Source organism: Panicum virgatum, chromosome 4N (genome assembly GCF_016808335.1).
Source record: "Panicum virgatum strain AP13 chromosome 4N, P.virgatum_v5, whole genome shotgun sequence".
NCBI classification, from domain to species: Eukaryota; Viridiplantae; Streptophyta; class Magnoliopsida; order Poales; family Poaceae; genus Panicum; species Panicum virgatum.
The window spans coordinates 7,324,727-7,338,723 of NC_053148.1; the positions used below are offsets into that span (position 1 = coordinate 7,324,727).

General features: G+C 47.0%; 4 protein-coding genes across 5 annotated transcripts; 2 read left to right on the plus strand and 2 right to left on the minus strand.

The window, feature by feature from the left end:
* Nucleotides 1-645: 645 nt before the first annotated feature.
* On the plus strand, nucleotides 646-3,255 carry LOC120670407. 2 transcript variants are annotated; one of them, XM_039950491.1, is made up of 7 exons: nucleotides 646-840; nucleotides 967-1,499; nucleotides 1,800-1,897; nucleotides 2,026-2,050; nucleotides 2,166-2,286; nucleotides 2,377-2,511; nucleotides 2,786-3,255. In XM_039950491.1, exons 2-7 carry the CDS (start codon nucleotides 1,007-1,009, stop codon nucleotides 2,994-2,996), a joined length of 1,083 nt encoding a protein of 360 aa, XP_039806425.1. In that variant the 5' UTR covers nucleotides 646-840; nucleotides 967-1,006; the 3' UTR covers nucleotides 2,997-3,255. The 2 variants fall into 2 exon arrangements, with proteins under 2 accessions (XP_039806425.1, XP_039806424.1); XM_039950490.1 differs by having other exon boundaries at nucleotides 662-865.
* Nucleotides 3,256-3,575: 320 nt separating this feature from the next.
* On the minus strand, nucleotides 3,576-7,646 carry LOC120670408 (ubiquitin-conjugating enzyme E2 34-like). Its single transcript, XM_039950492.1, has 9 exons — nucleotides 7,288-7,646; nucleotides 7,125-7,179; nucleotides 5,607-5,645; nucleotides 5,429-5,492; nucleotides 5,202-5,263; nucleotides 5,077-5,116; nucleotides 4,736-4,763; nucleotides 4,512-4,603; nucleotides 3,576-4,159 (listed from the first exon to the last, which is right to left on the minus strand). Exons 1-9 carry the CDS (start codon nucleotides 7,342-7,344, stop codon nucleotides 3,874-3,876), a joined length of 723 nt encoding a protein of 240 aa, XP_039806426.1. The 5' UTR covers nucleotides 7,345-7,646; the 3' UTR covers nucleotides 3,576-3,873.
* Nucleotides 7,647-9,344: 1,698 nt separating this feature from the next.
* Nucleotides 9,345-12,136, plus strand: LOC120670405 (pectinesterase-like). The gene is made up of 2 exons (XM_039950489.1): nucleotides 9,345-10,527; nucleotides 11,190-12,136. The coding sequence occupies exons 1-2, from the start codon at nucleotides 9,417-9,419 to the stop codon at nucleotides 11,882-11,884; spliced, it is 1,806 nt and encodes a 601-aa protein (XP_039806423.1). The 5' UTR covers nucleotides 9,345-9,416; the 3' UTR covers nucleotides 11,885-12,136.
* Nucleotides 12,137-12,824: 688 nt separating this feature from the next.
* LOC120670409 lies at nucleotides 12,825-13,979 on the minus strand. The gene is made up of 3 exons (XM_039950494.1): nucleotides 13,561-13,979; nucleotides 13,314-13,438; nucleotides 12,825-13,137 (listed from the first exon to the last, which is right to left on the minus strand). Exons 1-3 carry the CDS (start codon nucleotides 13,732-13,734, stop codon nucleotides 13,032-13,034), a joined length of 405 nt encoding a protein of 134 aa, XP_039806428.1. The 5' UTR covers nucleotides 13,735-13,979; the 3' UTR covers nucleotides 12,825-13,031.
* Nucleotides 13,980-13,997: the final 18 nt, after the last annotated feature.

Below are 13,997 nucleotides of genomic sequence, written 5' to 3' on the forward strand. Positions count from 1 at the left end.
TTTAGGCTTAGCAAACTCTACCGTGTAGTACTATTGAGATATCCATTTTGTCATCAGCTTTCATTTAGAATAGCACGTTTGATTTAGAAAAGGTTTCAGCGCTGCATCCGCACTGACATGTTCGCTGTGTGGCATGATGTTTTTAGTACCATAAAACCAAAGCGTGTAGTAGGACTCATGAGAGCAAGTATAATAACCGGCTGAGAGCCGACTGAGATCCATCGTGTGGGAGAGACAAAGTTGAAGCAGGCGCCTGGCAAATCATGGCTCGCACATCTCACTGCAACGCATTAATCGTTGGTGGGGTCCGCCACCATCCGGCGTGCTCCGGCAAAGACTATTATCCTTGCTCTGAAGATCAAACACGTATCATATCATTAATACTTGCAATAGGATGGACTTCTTCGCAAAAAGCCATAACCCTACTATACCAATTTTTTTAAGGGCAACCCAATGATCGTTGAGCACAGCACAGCACCCCTCTCTCCAAAAAGAGGCGAGCCCACCACCAATCCACCATGGTCCCTCCACGTACACAAAAAATCACACACCAATTCCCAATGCCAAACGAGAATTATTAAAAAGCGAAGAACGAAAAAAAAAGAAAAGAAATACTAGAGGCCACCAAGAAATCCGCTTTACCATCTCCGTTCCGCATATAACCCCGAGATTTTCCACACGAATTTCCCCATCCACTTCCCTCGTCACGACTCGCGATCTCGGTTGAAAGAGATGCCCCAGATGGCAGGAACGGTGTGAGGACTGTAGAGGGAGAGGACTGAGGCGCCGACCTCGCCGCCGGGATCCTATTCGTCCTCATCCCTGATCTCGCGTGTTCAGGCAAGCGATTCCGCCGGGGATTGCGGTCTGCCGTTCTTTTCTCTCTCTCTCTCTCTCTCTCTCTCTCTCTCTCTCTCTCGATTGGGTTGTAACGGAATCTGAATTGCCGAATGCTGAGGCGTGCAGGTTTCTTGGGGTGGCCTTGGGAAGGAATGCTGGTGGCGACATGCTATGCCGCGGAGCCGTGCGATCGCTGTTGGATCGTCTTCGGCCGCCACCTCGGGGGTGGAAGCAGAACCCTAGCCCCGCCATGCCGACGGCCGTCGACCGCGCCTGCTTCTGCAGGTTCAGCCATTCCGCTGCGCACGGCGAGGGTCGCGCTGTGCTGCCGGGGAAGATGGGGTTCCTTCATCTGGCCGGCGGGCGGAGGTTTGCGCCGAGCGGCGCGCTCAGCTTGAAGGGGTGCCAGGGGTGGCAGGACGGCGGCGGCGGCAGCGGGTTCAGGAGGAGGGTCGACGGGGAGGCGGCGGGGATCAAGGCGCAGGTGCTCACCAGGCAGCGCCAGCTGATGCGCGATCCGGAGGTCCTGCCGCCAGAGGAGGCAGCCGCCACCGCGAAGACCCTGAACGGGAACGGCGCATGCCGGCGAGGGAGGCCGCTGGGCTTCCCTGAGCAGGCTGTGGCGGCTAAGATGGTGGTTGCTGTTGATGTGGATGAAGGTATTCTATTGTGAAATGTTAAGTGCAGTCTGCTCATCTCTGAAATCTCAGTTTTGGGTAGCTGACTATTCTTGCTGTTGCCTGTTTGAGTTGTTACCTTGTGGTGCTTAGCTGGAACCAAATTATGAACTGAACAACAAACACTGCCCCAAAACATACATGTAGTCATGACCACAATTTACAATATCATAATATTGTCCCCTCATGCCTACCTTGTACAGGTCAAGGAAGTAACGTCACTTGTGTTTTTTCTTATAATTGATCTTTCCTTACTATCTTGTTCGCTGTATCTTGTTGCAGTTCTTGGAAGCTTTCTTGCAGCACTGAACAAATTTATTGCTGATCGTTATTCTTGGAATCACACAGTATCCGAATACCATGTGTATGAGTTCTTTAGGGTGAGATACACTCCTACCTTCCTTAAAAGATACTCAAATCCTGCAGTTAGTTTTCTTTAGCTAGTCACATTTTCATTTCAGTTTTCTCCAATGGGGGAGTTCTAACTTCTTTTAAATAACATATCCAGATATGGAACTGTTCTCGTGAAAGAGGTGAATCCTGGTGCTACTTATTTTTATTTCATTTGGAATTACACTTCTTGGCCTCTTAATCCTGGTGAATCCATCTTGGAATTCACCATTTGGGCATTGCTCTGATACTCTGCAGCTAATTATCTTGTCCACGAGTTCTTCACAACCCATTATTTCCAAGATGGTATACAGCCTATCCCCGGTGCCCGAGACGCTCTCCAAAATCTTTCTTCATTCTGTAGCTTGTCTATAGTAACGTAAGTCCTTCCCAATAATTTGATTTAAAAGACTCAATGAATTTGGCTTGTCTTATATGAGTTAGCCTAATGGTATACTATTTTGAAAAGATCTCGGCAGGATGCAATTAAGAATCACACATTAGAGTGGATCGAGAAGTATTATCCAGGCTTATTTGAGCAGATCCATTTCGGGAACCATTTTGCTTTGGAGGGCAAGTCAAGACCAAAATCAGAGATTTGCAGGCAAGATACTGGCTCACTGAGGGAGGCTGTTTTCTCAATCATATTAGAGACTGCAGTAACATTGTAACATGGCTCCACATACCCAAAATGCACAACAGTTGTTAGAACTGCAGCAGGCTTGTCTGTTTTTGCATTTCTGTTTTAGATTATTTCTGTAGCAACATGCCTCAGCAATATTTCACATATCTTGTCTGCTCAGAACTGTTTCAAGTGGTAGTTTTTCTGTTTCTACTCATAAGACTAACTTGTTTGCCATGGCAATTCCTCCTTGCAGATCATTTGGCGCTCAGGTTTTAATAGATGACAACCCAAGATATGCTATGGAGTGCGCTAATGATGGCATGAGGGTGCTGCTCTTCGATTACGATAACTCATACCCTTGGTGCAAGACTGGAGTTGACGAGTCGCATCCACTGGTGACCAAGGTCCACAACTGGGAAGAAGTGGAGGAGAAACTTCTTTCTTGGGTAGTACCTGAGAGCTGACATTATTCGCCAGCGTGAGAAGCACTGCCTAAGATCAACAAGTGCTTCCTATTTCTTGATTTGTGAAGAAACATGTTAGGGGTGAATAGAACTTTATTTTTGATACACAAAGCATAGACGCTTCTATTGGCAGAGATCATATTTGTTCTTTTTCATCCTTCCGCCCTAAGGTGGGTGTAGTATGTATATATTGACATTGCCATATGGTAAGATGAATTTAGATGCTAATAATGGATCATCCACATGCCGTTCAGATGAATGCATTGAAGGTAGTAGGTACAACGTCGATGAAGTATCAATCCTTTATGTTGAAAATGAATGATGAAACGTTCCTTTTATAATTATAATTTTGATGAAACGTTACTTCAATTGTGGCGTCCAACCTGATCCTGAATTGGTGGTCCCAGCCAGTAATGTTGTTGGTTGCAACGTATCTATTCTGAGATTGCCGGATCATATTTGTGAGTGCAATAGTCTGACAGGAATCGATCACCCTATGCGAGTAACAGCAAAGCGTGGCGGCACATAAATTACAACTTTGCAGCTCCAGAAAAAAATCGTCCCAGGAAGAAGATGAAGTACCCAATCTGGGGAGAAAATTTAAAAGAGGAAGACCGATTACAAATTTAGGAAATGACTTATCTTTGAAGCTAGCAGACTACTGATAATGAGGACGGGAGCAAAGGAAGAAAACAAACAGAAGAAAATAAGCGACCTTCTGATGCTTCTTGTCAAGACTCGAGAGTGAGAATACGGTTCTACAGATTTACCATCACATGTTTACCAACATGACTCCCAAGAGGACAATTGAGTCACAAACCAATAGAAACTATACAAAATTACGCCCCAGTATCACACTTTCTGTCATTTATTATTCTCAAAGTTGCATTAGGGGCAAGGCCATCACGGCACCAAAAACTGAAAACATGACCAGAACCATCCAGAAGGGCACCGCTTTCTTCTGGTTCTTCTCGCGACGTGCCTCTGCTACTGGCTGCGCTCTATTGGCCACAACTGGAGCTTGCTGGACTGCAGGAGATGGAGCAGGGGCAGCAGGATTCTCACGGGGCTCTGGTTCTGCAGCGGTGTTCTCCAATTGTTGCTGTTGGTTGTACTTCTCAACATACTCTGGGAACAGTTTCCTGAAGTGTGGGCAGTTTTTGCTGCAAAGAGAAACACTTATATCAGTAAGCAGATAGTATGAACTGTAGGATCAAAAGTAATTAGGACAAATACTAGGAGCAAATGACCACCACTATCTAAAAGTTAGATAAACAAATGCTGTGATAGTTTAACAATGCTACGTAGGAACTTAACACAGTCAACAAGAGTTCCTTGCACTTTGCAAACACAGCCTCCTAACAAAATTAAGTAGTTTCTTTCATGTAGAAGTATATTTCCAACACAATGTGTTCAGAAGCTAGTGCACAATCTGTTTCTGCAGGGTTAGTTTGTAAACAATATTTTCAGTTATGCAGAATCAAAATGAATTAGCATCCAGATAAATGAATCTACCTCTCACAATTGTATGCAAGGGAAGCTTTGGCTAAGCGTCTCTTCTCTGCATCTGAAGTCTTGATGCTTCCTGTTGTCAGAGCATCATCCATCTGAAATTACGAGAATTAAACACATTGAGAAATAACATGGTAAACCAAGGGAGTTCTTGCAAGTGAAATGCCCAGCATTGCTTGGAAGATGTTGGGCACTTAACACATGGTGACGTGCAAGGAACAACTTACCATGAATGACAAGAGCCCAGTAAGAATGCTGCAGCACAAAATTTTACATGTCAGAATAACAAAGGGAAGAAAATGAAAAGTTTTTAACTGAAAAACATCAACATCCTGATAGTGAACGCTCACTGGAACAGGAGAACTAAACATAGATTTATCATTTCAAGTTCTCCCATCTCATGGCAAAAAAAAAAGTTGAAATAATTACACACTAACACAAAACATTGGTTTGACTATCAGTAATTAAAGAGTTTCTACACTGTACAGTAGCTGATAAAAATGAAAAGCATGCTATGGGTTCCAAAAAGATATTGCACATGTAAAAAGTTAGTTATCAATAAGTGTACCTTGCTACAGACCACATAGGATTCCAAGATTCAGGATGAACTGCAAAGCATAGTAATAATGAGCATTATTTCAGACCTCGTGTGATGCCAAAGCAACTATAACCCAGAAACAGTTCAGAACTTACAGTCACTCATTGACAGGCATATTCTTTTGTGTGGAGCAAACCTGCCGCTTGGAGTTGTCATGCTGAACAATGAAACAAGTTAGAAACAGAAACAAAAGAAATAATGTTTTTGTTAATTATAATACAAATTTTGTAGCTACAGTTTTCCTTCACACCCTAATGAGAAGCACCATGCCATTAAAACACAATTCTTTCTCATGTATAAACAACATTGAATGTTTCTGCACCTGATGCTTGGAGGTTTAAAAGGATAATCTGGTGGAAATTTAAGTTTCCCGTAGTAATATCCGCCTGCAGGGGAAAATATGAAACATGAAAACATCTTTAGGGATTAAGTAATGAATCAAATATCATACGAGTAGATGTTGTAAAAAGATAATGGTATATAGTATGCATGATCTTTACCTTCAAAGGGTGTGCCTTTACTTCCTTCAAGAACATAGTCTGGCATACAAAGTAAAAAAAAGCACAAAAGTTGGTACCAAATATAGCATTGAAAGTAAGCAAAAAGATTGGCATTACATTAAGAATAAGCATGACAATAATATATAGGAGATACAATCTGAGGCACCAAATGGTTTTGGTCTATTCAACAAAGTTACAAATGAGTGAATGCTCCTTTGGATATTCTGTTACTACTAATTAAAATAACAAAATATTTTAGACAAGTCATAATAAGTCATAAGTATAAACTTAAACGTTTCCATGTGTTCTATAGCTAACACATAGTTCAATATTACTCTTTTCCTTAATGCATATAAGGTAAAATGACAAATAAAGACAGTCTTCAGCATCAGCTATCCAAGAGGCAAGATGTAGGCTATGAGTTGTCAATGGTGCTCAATTAGTCATTTAATAATTTTGACCAAGAATCTACAATATCTAATCATCTATTACTATATGCACATAATTAGCACAAGCCATCTGTCACATGTTACTGTCGCACTTTATAATTGCAGTTATGCCAATGCAAATCCCGATGCTCACCAAAATATATAAATATAAACAAACATTTGGGGTTCCAGAGCCCTTATACCATAAGTAGGACAAGCAATATTTCACATGACGAAACTAGACAATGGTGCAGCTAAATAGGATAATCCAATGATTGTTGATCAAATATCTAGAAAATGCATCAAATATGTATTGGACATCAAGCATGCCAGGTGACCAACTCTATGCACATGCCCTTGACCAAAACAAGTAATGATCTCACACAATTGTTCCCTATTTGAAGATCTATTAAGTCACTGAACTTTGTATACACGTAATTATCAATCCTCACAACCCCAGGAACATTTGAATCTTGCTAATGTACTGTCCAGAGCCAGTCCATATAAGTGAACAGTTAGCAGGAGCCAAAGTTAAAAATTCTGGAGCTTACCACCCTACCAGATGCCAAATAGTAGCTTACCACCCTATGGGGAAAGATCTTAGCCTGCCATTCCTACTATGAGCTAAAAAGAAAGGCTGAGCTTATACACTGGTTTTCAGGGAACCCGCAAAATAATTCAGTTTGGACAAGAACTATTGATTGCCAAATACTCATAATCAATTTAACTCACTAACCAGAACCTCGGACATCCCACAATTCAAACTTTAAACCATAAATTGCTATGAGCATATCATGCAATGTGCAGAGCAACTGAAAGCAATCAAATGCATATAGAAACATAAAAGAACTCAAAAAGTGATTGCCACCACATCGTGAACCGTATGCGACATGAGTTACAACTACACCGCCGTCGCTTCCAACCAAACCAAGCTCAAAAAGTGATTGCTACCGCAACATGAACCGGATGAGGCATGCGTTTCACATACACCATCGCTTCCGACAAAAATAAATTACAGACAGTTCACCGTAGACATTAACGACCGAAAAAGGCGACCAATCTACTGGTAGGGTCGGGGGAGGCTACTTACGCCACTCCAATATGTCGTTGGGCAGCGGGCGAGCCACGATCTGCGGCGGCGGCTCCTGCAACCCAGCCAAAAAATCAACCGTCAGCAGTCGAGCCACACAGTCCAATCGGACCTATCCGCTGCAATCGACCCCAATCCATACCGAATCAAAACGGGAGCTCACCTTGCACAGCGCGTGGTACTCCTTCTGGAGCCGCTTGAGGCAGCTCTTCTCCGCCATGGTAAAACCCTTCCGCCCGCCCACACGGCGACCGCGCCCGCCGAAACCCTAGCGGCAACTCAATTAGGGATCCACAGCTCCGCACGGGGACCCAATCCAATCGAATCAAACCAGACACGGCCTGCCCCGCGGCTGATCGGGTGGTGCCAATCGAGCTAGGGAATCGAATTGGAGCAGCGCGGGCGCGGATTTGGTGGGATCGGGCGGCGGAAGGGGGAGGAGAGGGGGATCGGGAGCGGATCGGCGGCCGCGTTCCCCGGGGCGAGGGGAGAAAGCCAAGCCGAGCCAACGGGTGGTGGTCTAATGGGGTGGGGAATTTTTTTTTCTCGGATTGCGCGTGATCTGCCTGGAGATTCGTGTGGTGCTGTGAAGCTGGTCAAGGTCGGCTGCACGCCGTTGCAGCGGACGCTAGGGCCACGCGGTTTATGCGTAGGGTTCCTGTTTTTTCTTTTTCTTTTTTTGCCATCTCCTAAATCGAAGTCCTGCGATTACGAAATCTGTGACGCACCGTCAACGCTACCGGCGAGTTATAATCTTATTAAGGAGTGGTAATTTACAACAATCTTATTAGGGTTCCTGTTTGGAGTACATTAGGAATGTTTTTAAAATTTGTTGTAAATTATCACTGCTTAATAAGATTGCTTAATTTGCAATGCCAACACCTTGAACTGCTTGTAGGAGCAAACAGCTATATTGTTGAATCTTTTATAGTCCAAATACGATGGTTAAAAAAAAGTTTTTCATTTTTTCTTAGTCTCTTTAGCTTTAATGTTACTGTAGACCTTCAAAATAAATTTTTGGTTGTGTGAAAAAAAAATGGTGATTTTGGGTTGTACCAAGTCTGAACCTGAGTGGATTTATCTTTTATCCCATATTTTTCTATTCTATTTCTTTTTTTATTGGGAATCAAAATTTTGGATTGATCTAAAGATGATTTAGGTTTCTTTACTATATTTAGTACAATTTTTTTATATAAAACATGTTTTTTTTATAGAATAACTACGTCAAGCATCTAACTGACACTCAAATTATAGTGTTATAAGTATCTTCTTGATGGCAATACAACTCCTAGCAGATCTTCATTCTCGTGTATGTCGCTTCAAATTGAGACATAGTTTAGAACACGCTACTATCACATGACACACAATTATATTAGCACTATTTTATCAAGCTAGTGAACCTTGATCCATAGTACTTAGTTTTATGTAGAGTATGGCGTGACCAAAGGTCAAAATATGAACCAATAAATTAATTATGTATATAGAAGATCAAGATAATTTAAAAAATATTCCATACATTTTGTTTATAGGGTGATAAAGGATATATAGTGGCTAAGGTTGGAGTGGAAGCAATATTGGTAACGACGGTTGATAAAGGGGAAGAGAGGTAGCCATAAGAGAACTGCATGGGTGGAGTATAGAGTACCTTCAGAGCACCATGTTGGTGGCCACCGGAACGGCGCTTCAATGAGATCCTACTTGTTTTGCACTTCTGTATAGTAATATGTGGGGTGGTGGGCGGTGAAGGAAGAAAAAAAGTAGATGTATCATCAAATTCTAGAAGTCTACTCCCTCTGTCCCACAATATAGGTACTTGTTGAGTTTTTCGGCCAGGTTAAGGATAGAGAGTAAAGTCTATTTTACCCTTCTTTAGTTAAAACAAGCACTCGTTAAGAGAATATTTAGAGCTTTCCTATTTAGTTTGCATGCAGATCTGCATCCCATGATTAATTTGCATGTAAGGAGGGATATTTTAAAACCCTCATACTAAAAATCCACTTGGGAACTTAAAATTATAGCTATATTATAAGATATAAAATTTGATTCTGTTTTGCGGGGATTACTTTTCTAAAGACTACAGTATGTGTCTTAGTAGTTTTGAATGGTTTTGTAGGGATTTTCATATTTCCCCTCTATAAATTCTTCTATATTTCTAAAGAAAAAACAATTTGAAGAGGCCGTACCGACTAGAACCTTTGTCGTAGTTCACAACCTTATTATATACTTCGCATATCTTGGATTTTTTTCTCCCACTCCCACACCACACGCTTGACTCGCACTGTGTCCACGGCCATGGCGGCCGCGCTCTCGCCGCCGCTCCTCCTCCTCGCAGTCCTCCTCCTGATAACCGCCGGCACAACCCAATGCCACGGGCACAAGCGCCACCACCACCAGACTGGCGGAACTAGGAGGCCCAGCAAGGCTGCCGCCGCGGAATCCAGGCCACCGGCCGCCACCGCTCACCACGCCATCTGCCAGAAGACCCCGCACCCGGCCTCCTGCCTCGCGGCCGTGGCCTCGCACCTCGACGCCGTCGCCGGCGCGAGCGGGAAGGCGGCCGAGGCGTCCGCTGTTTCCGTACAGCTCCTCCCGCCGGACGTACTCTCCGTCGTGCTCGCCTCCCTCCGCGGCGCGGCGTCCGCGCTGTCGTCGCTCTCCCCCGCCATCTCCAAGCTCTCCGTGCGGGCCGCCTTCCCCACGGGCGCCCCGCTCCGCCGCGGCGCCGCGCAGGACTGCCAAGAGCTCCACGCCGCGTCGCTGTCCTCGCTCTCGCGCGCCGCCTCGCTGCTCGCGGCGCCCGGCGACGGCGGGGGCCTCCCCGCCGCGCGCGCGCACCTCGCGGCCGCGCTCGCCAACAAGGCCACCTGCCTCGACGGGCTCGGCGGCGCGTCGTCGGGCCCGGGGGTGGCCGGCCTCCTCGCGTCCTTCGACGACGCCTACGAGCACGTGTCCAACTCGCTCGCCCTCGTCGCCCGGGGCGGCGTGCCGTCGGTCGCTGGCTTCGCGAACGCCGTGGCCAAGGCCATCCACAACCGGCGGCTGCTCCAGGATGACGACGACGACGACAACGGCGACGGCGACGGCGACGACGGGGACGATGACAGCGGCAACAACGGCGACGGCGACAGTGGGAACGCCGACCAGCGGGCGACGAAGGTGATCACGGTGGCGAAGGACGGGACGGGGGACTTCCGGACGGTGGGGGAGGCGGTGGCGGCGGCGCCGAACAACAGCCGCGCGAGGACGGAGATCCGGGTAAAGGCCGGGACGTACAGTGAGAACGTGGAGGTGCCGCCGTACAAGACCAACATCGCCCTCGTCGGCGAGGGCCGCGAGAAGACGATCATCACCGGCAGCCGCAGCGCCGGCGGCGGCTGGACCACCTTCCGCACGGCCACCTTCGGTAATCACACCAACATCCTAACCAGTAACCACACACAAGTCCACAACAATTATCTGAACACATTTTGCATTTCACCTCGCGACATGCGAAACACAAGCATCCCTCGCTAGTCCGTCGCAGCTGCCAGACCCGGCCGGCAGCTGCATTGCAGAGGCCTCGTCGCCTTGCGTCTCTCGATGCAGGCACACATGTGGTCTTCAGACTGTCAGAGACGCAGAGTAGATAACGCGGCTAGTAAATTGTAGTGCATGTTAGTTCCATGGATGATGACCAGATTAGCTAGGGATGGGATCTAAGCCTGATGGAGGATTTAGATGGGCAGGGCAGGGCTGCATCTGCATGCATGGGATGGGACCAAGGATCCAGAGGTTTGAGTTGGATGTTTCTCCTAACTGATCACGTGAACATGTGGTGCCTTTGCTCCTGCTCCTTGTTGGCGCTAGGATCCGAGACACGCTCACGGCCATGGAGACCTCGCCAACTCGACAAGGGCCGGGTCGCTGACAAAACAGCTCTCGTTTTGGCCATGTCCACGAGCGGCGCTGGCGCAGGCACCGACGGGAAGTCACACCAGCGCTCCATGCCATGCCATGCCATCGTGCTCACCGATCGCCACGGCCCAATCTAACGCCAAAACATATGCGCATGTGGTGTCCTGGCAGGCGTCTCCGGCGAGGGCTTCCTGGCGCGCGACGTCACGTTCCGCAACACGGCGGGCGCGGCCGCGGGGCAGGCGGTGGCGCTGCGCATGAACGCGGACCTGGCCGCCGCATACCGCTGCGGCGTGGAGGCGCACCAGGACGCGCTGTACGCGCACTCGTTCCGCCAGTTCTACCGCGAGTGCGCCATCGCCGGCATCGTCGACGTCGTCTTCGGCGACGCCGCCGCCGTGCTGCAGGGCTGCGCGCTCCTCGCCAGGGCGCCGCTGCCCGGCCAGGACGTCGTGCTCACGGCGCAGGGCCGGGGCGACCCCAACGAGGACACGGGCATCGCCGTGCTCAACTGCACGGTCGACGCCGCCGCCGCCGCCGCGCCCCTGCCCGCCGGCACGCGCACGTTCCTGGGCCGGCCGTGGGGTGCGTACGCGCGCGCCGCGGTGATGGACTCCTACCTGGGCCCGATCGTGGACCGGGAAGGGTGGGCCGAGTGGCCCGGCGCCGAGCCCGGCCGCGGGGACACCGTGTTCTTCGGCGAGTACGGGAACGGCGGCCCGGGCGCGGGCACGGAGGGGCGCGTGCGCTGGGCCGGCGTGCGCCAGATGGACTACGACGAGGCGGCCCAGTTCGCCGTCGAGAACTTCATCTACGGCGACGAGTGGCTCGGCGCCACCTCCTTCCCCTACGACGACGACGTCTGAAGTCTGATTAACCTTGCTCTGTAAACTCTCAAGTACGCAACGGTTAATTGCAAGTTACTGTGTACCTTATGCATACCCGTCAGGCGTAAGTAAGTTTTGCTTGTGTTGTGTTCCAGTGCAGTGGAATTGGAATGGCTTCCTGTTCTGTTCTGTTGGAGAGCATCTCTGATTCTGAATTGTATCTTTTTCATGCCCTGTTCTGTTTGCAGCTTATGATTCCCATGTGATAGGAATGAATGTTTCTTGAAACTACGCATTCAGGAAGGCCCTGTATGGAACACGTGAAAACTTTCTGAACCCTAGAGGGGCTGACCTGTGTACTCTTGAAATTCTATCTTCCATTTCCAAACAGGGTTTAATTATACGTTCCTACATAATTTCCCTTAATCAACGACTAGCCAATGGAATCGCGACAAACTATAGAAACTCTAGTCTTTGCTAAAGCCAAAAAGACTTTCTTCTTGAGCCTGATAATTAATGCTGACAAGGTATGAAAGGATAAGGAGATGGCCCGGCGATATCTGCAATGATGTCGACATCCACAACGCCTCCAGCTTCAGGCTCGCATGGCCTCATGAGGGTCTGGCATTAACAAAGGACAGAAATATTCTGGTCATCAACTGACACCAGAAACCTTTCTTTCAAGTAATTTATTATTTCCTGTTGGTGTGTTTCCAACTTCCCAAAGATTAGCAGCGAATGTTGATGTTGTTGCCACCGGCTGAAGCCTGAAACGCATTGCTACAATGTGCTATTCAGTCAGATGAGCAACAGAGGTCAAATATTGCAGTGAACCCCAACTGTATTCCTGCAATCCAATAAACCTGTTGCCTATGGCATGCCCTGATCAGATATTCAGATCTCGTTGTCACTTTTTAGGCATATGAAGTTTTTTTTTCTTGACGGGCCATATGAAGTTATTCAATAAACATTCTCATCCTTGCAGAAAGTGATTCTTTAGAAACAAGTAAATCTGCTTCAGCAGTACACTGAGAACAATATCGTTTTTTTTTCTTTTTCTGTGAAACCCAAAGCTATGGACAGAATCTGACGAACTAATATCAGTAAGTACAACACCTTGCATACACGCACTTATTCTTGCAGAACATCATTTTACATAATTATGCTCACATGATTAGTTTCATGCTCAGAGCTGCCTCTTCTGATCACTCTTAAGCTGAAGAACATCAACGTCCTCACAAACCTGAAGAGTCGCCAGCTGGATGAAATCAGTGACCTGAACTCCCACGGGCCTACAGTATCAGAAATCACATCATAAGGAGGATTTTTTTTCCTGAAGAAACCGGCAGGAGTTCTTCCAATCATATTAGAGAACAGTAGAACAAAGATACAAAATATTTGTAACAGAGATCACTTGCCAACACACCGAGAACCAAGATCCAGAATATTCAGAAATTCAGATGCTCACCATGGGAAACAGGCTTTCTCCGGCAACCTTATTCCTAGCCTTGGGCCTTCGTCATACCCTTCGCAGATCATCTCCCCGTTCTCATCTCTATAGCAGAGGATCCCTCTCAATTGATCCTCAAATACCTACCAATTACAAGAACAGAGTAGAACAAGATCAAGCCACTGCACACACTTTCTTTATCATGTATTCCTGCATGTGAATGAAGAACAGCTGATCATGTTCTACTCCATGTGTATGTGCCTACCTTCTTGTTGTCCGTCGCAGGAGTTAAGGAGAGGTGTGATAAAGAACTGCTGCCATGAGCAGAGGTGCTGAAACTGAAGGCTACCTTCCTTGTACCAGACCTTGGGCTGATCATGGCCGTGTAGGAGGAAGAGGTAGAAGAAGGGTGATGATGGCAAGGCATCCTGGCTGCCATTTTGGTTTCTGGTGAAAAAAAAGGGCAAGGTGTTGGTGTTCACCAAACTACAAATGGGGCCTCCAGTCCTTCACTAGGCTGAGAAGTATACATATATAGGAGATGAACATGGCAGCATTCTACTACCATTAAATTATTTGTAAGACTGAAACAAGGAAGGTGTTGGTACTTCACATCATTATTGTTGACGGAAGATGAGCAGGGTGGAGATGTGAGATGTCAATCATATGTGGGAAAGGCCAAAGCTGTCAATTATTTTGGTT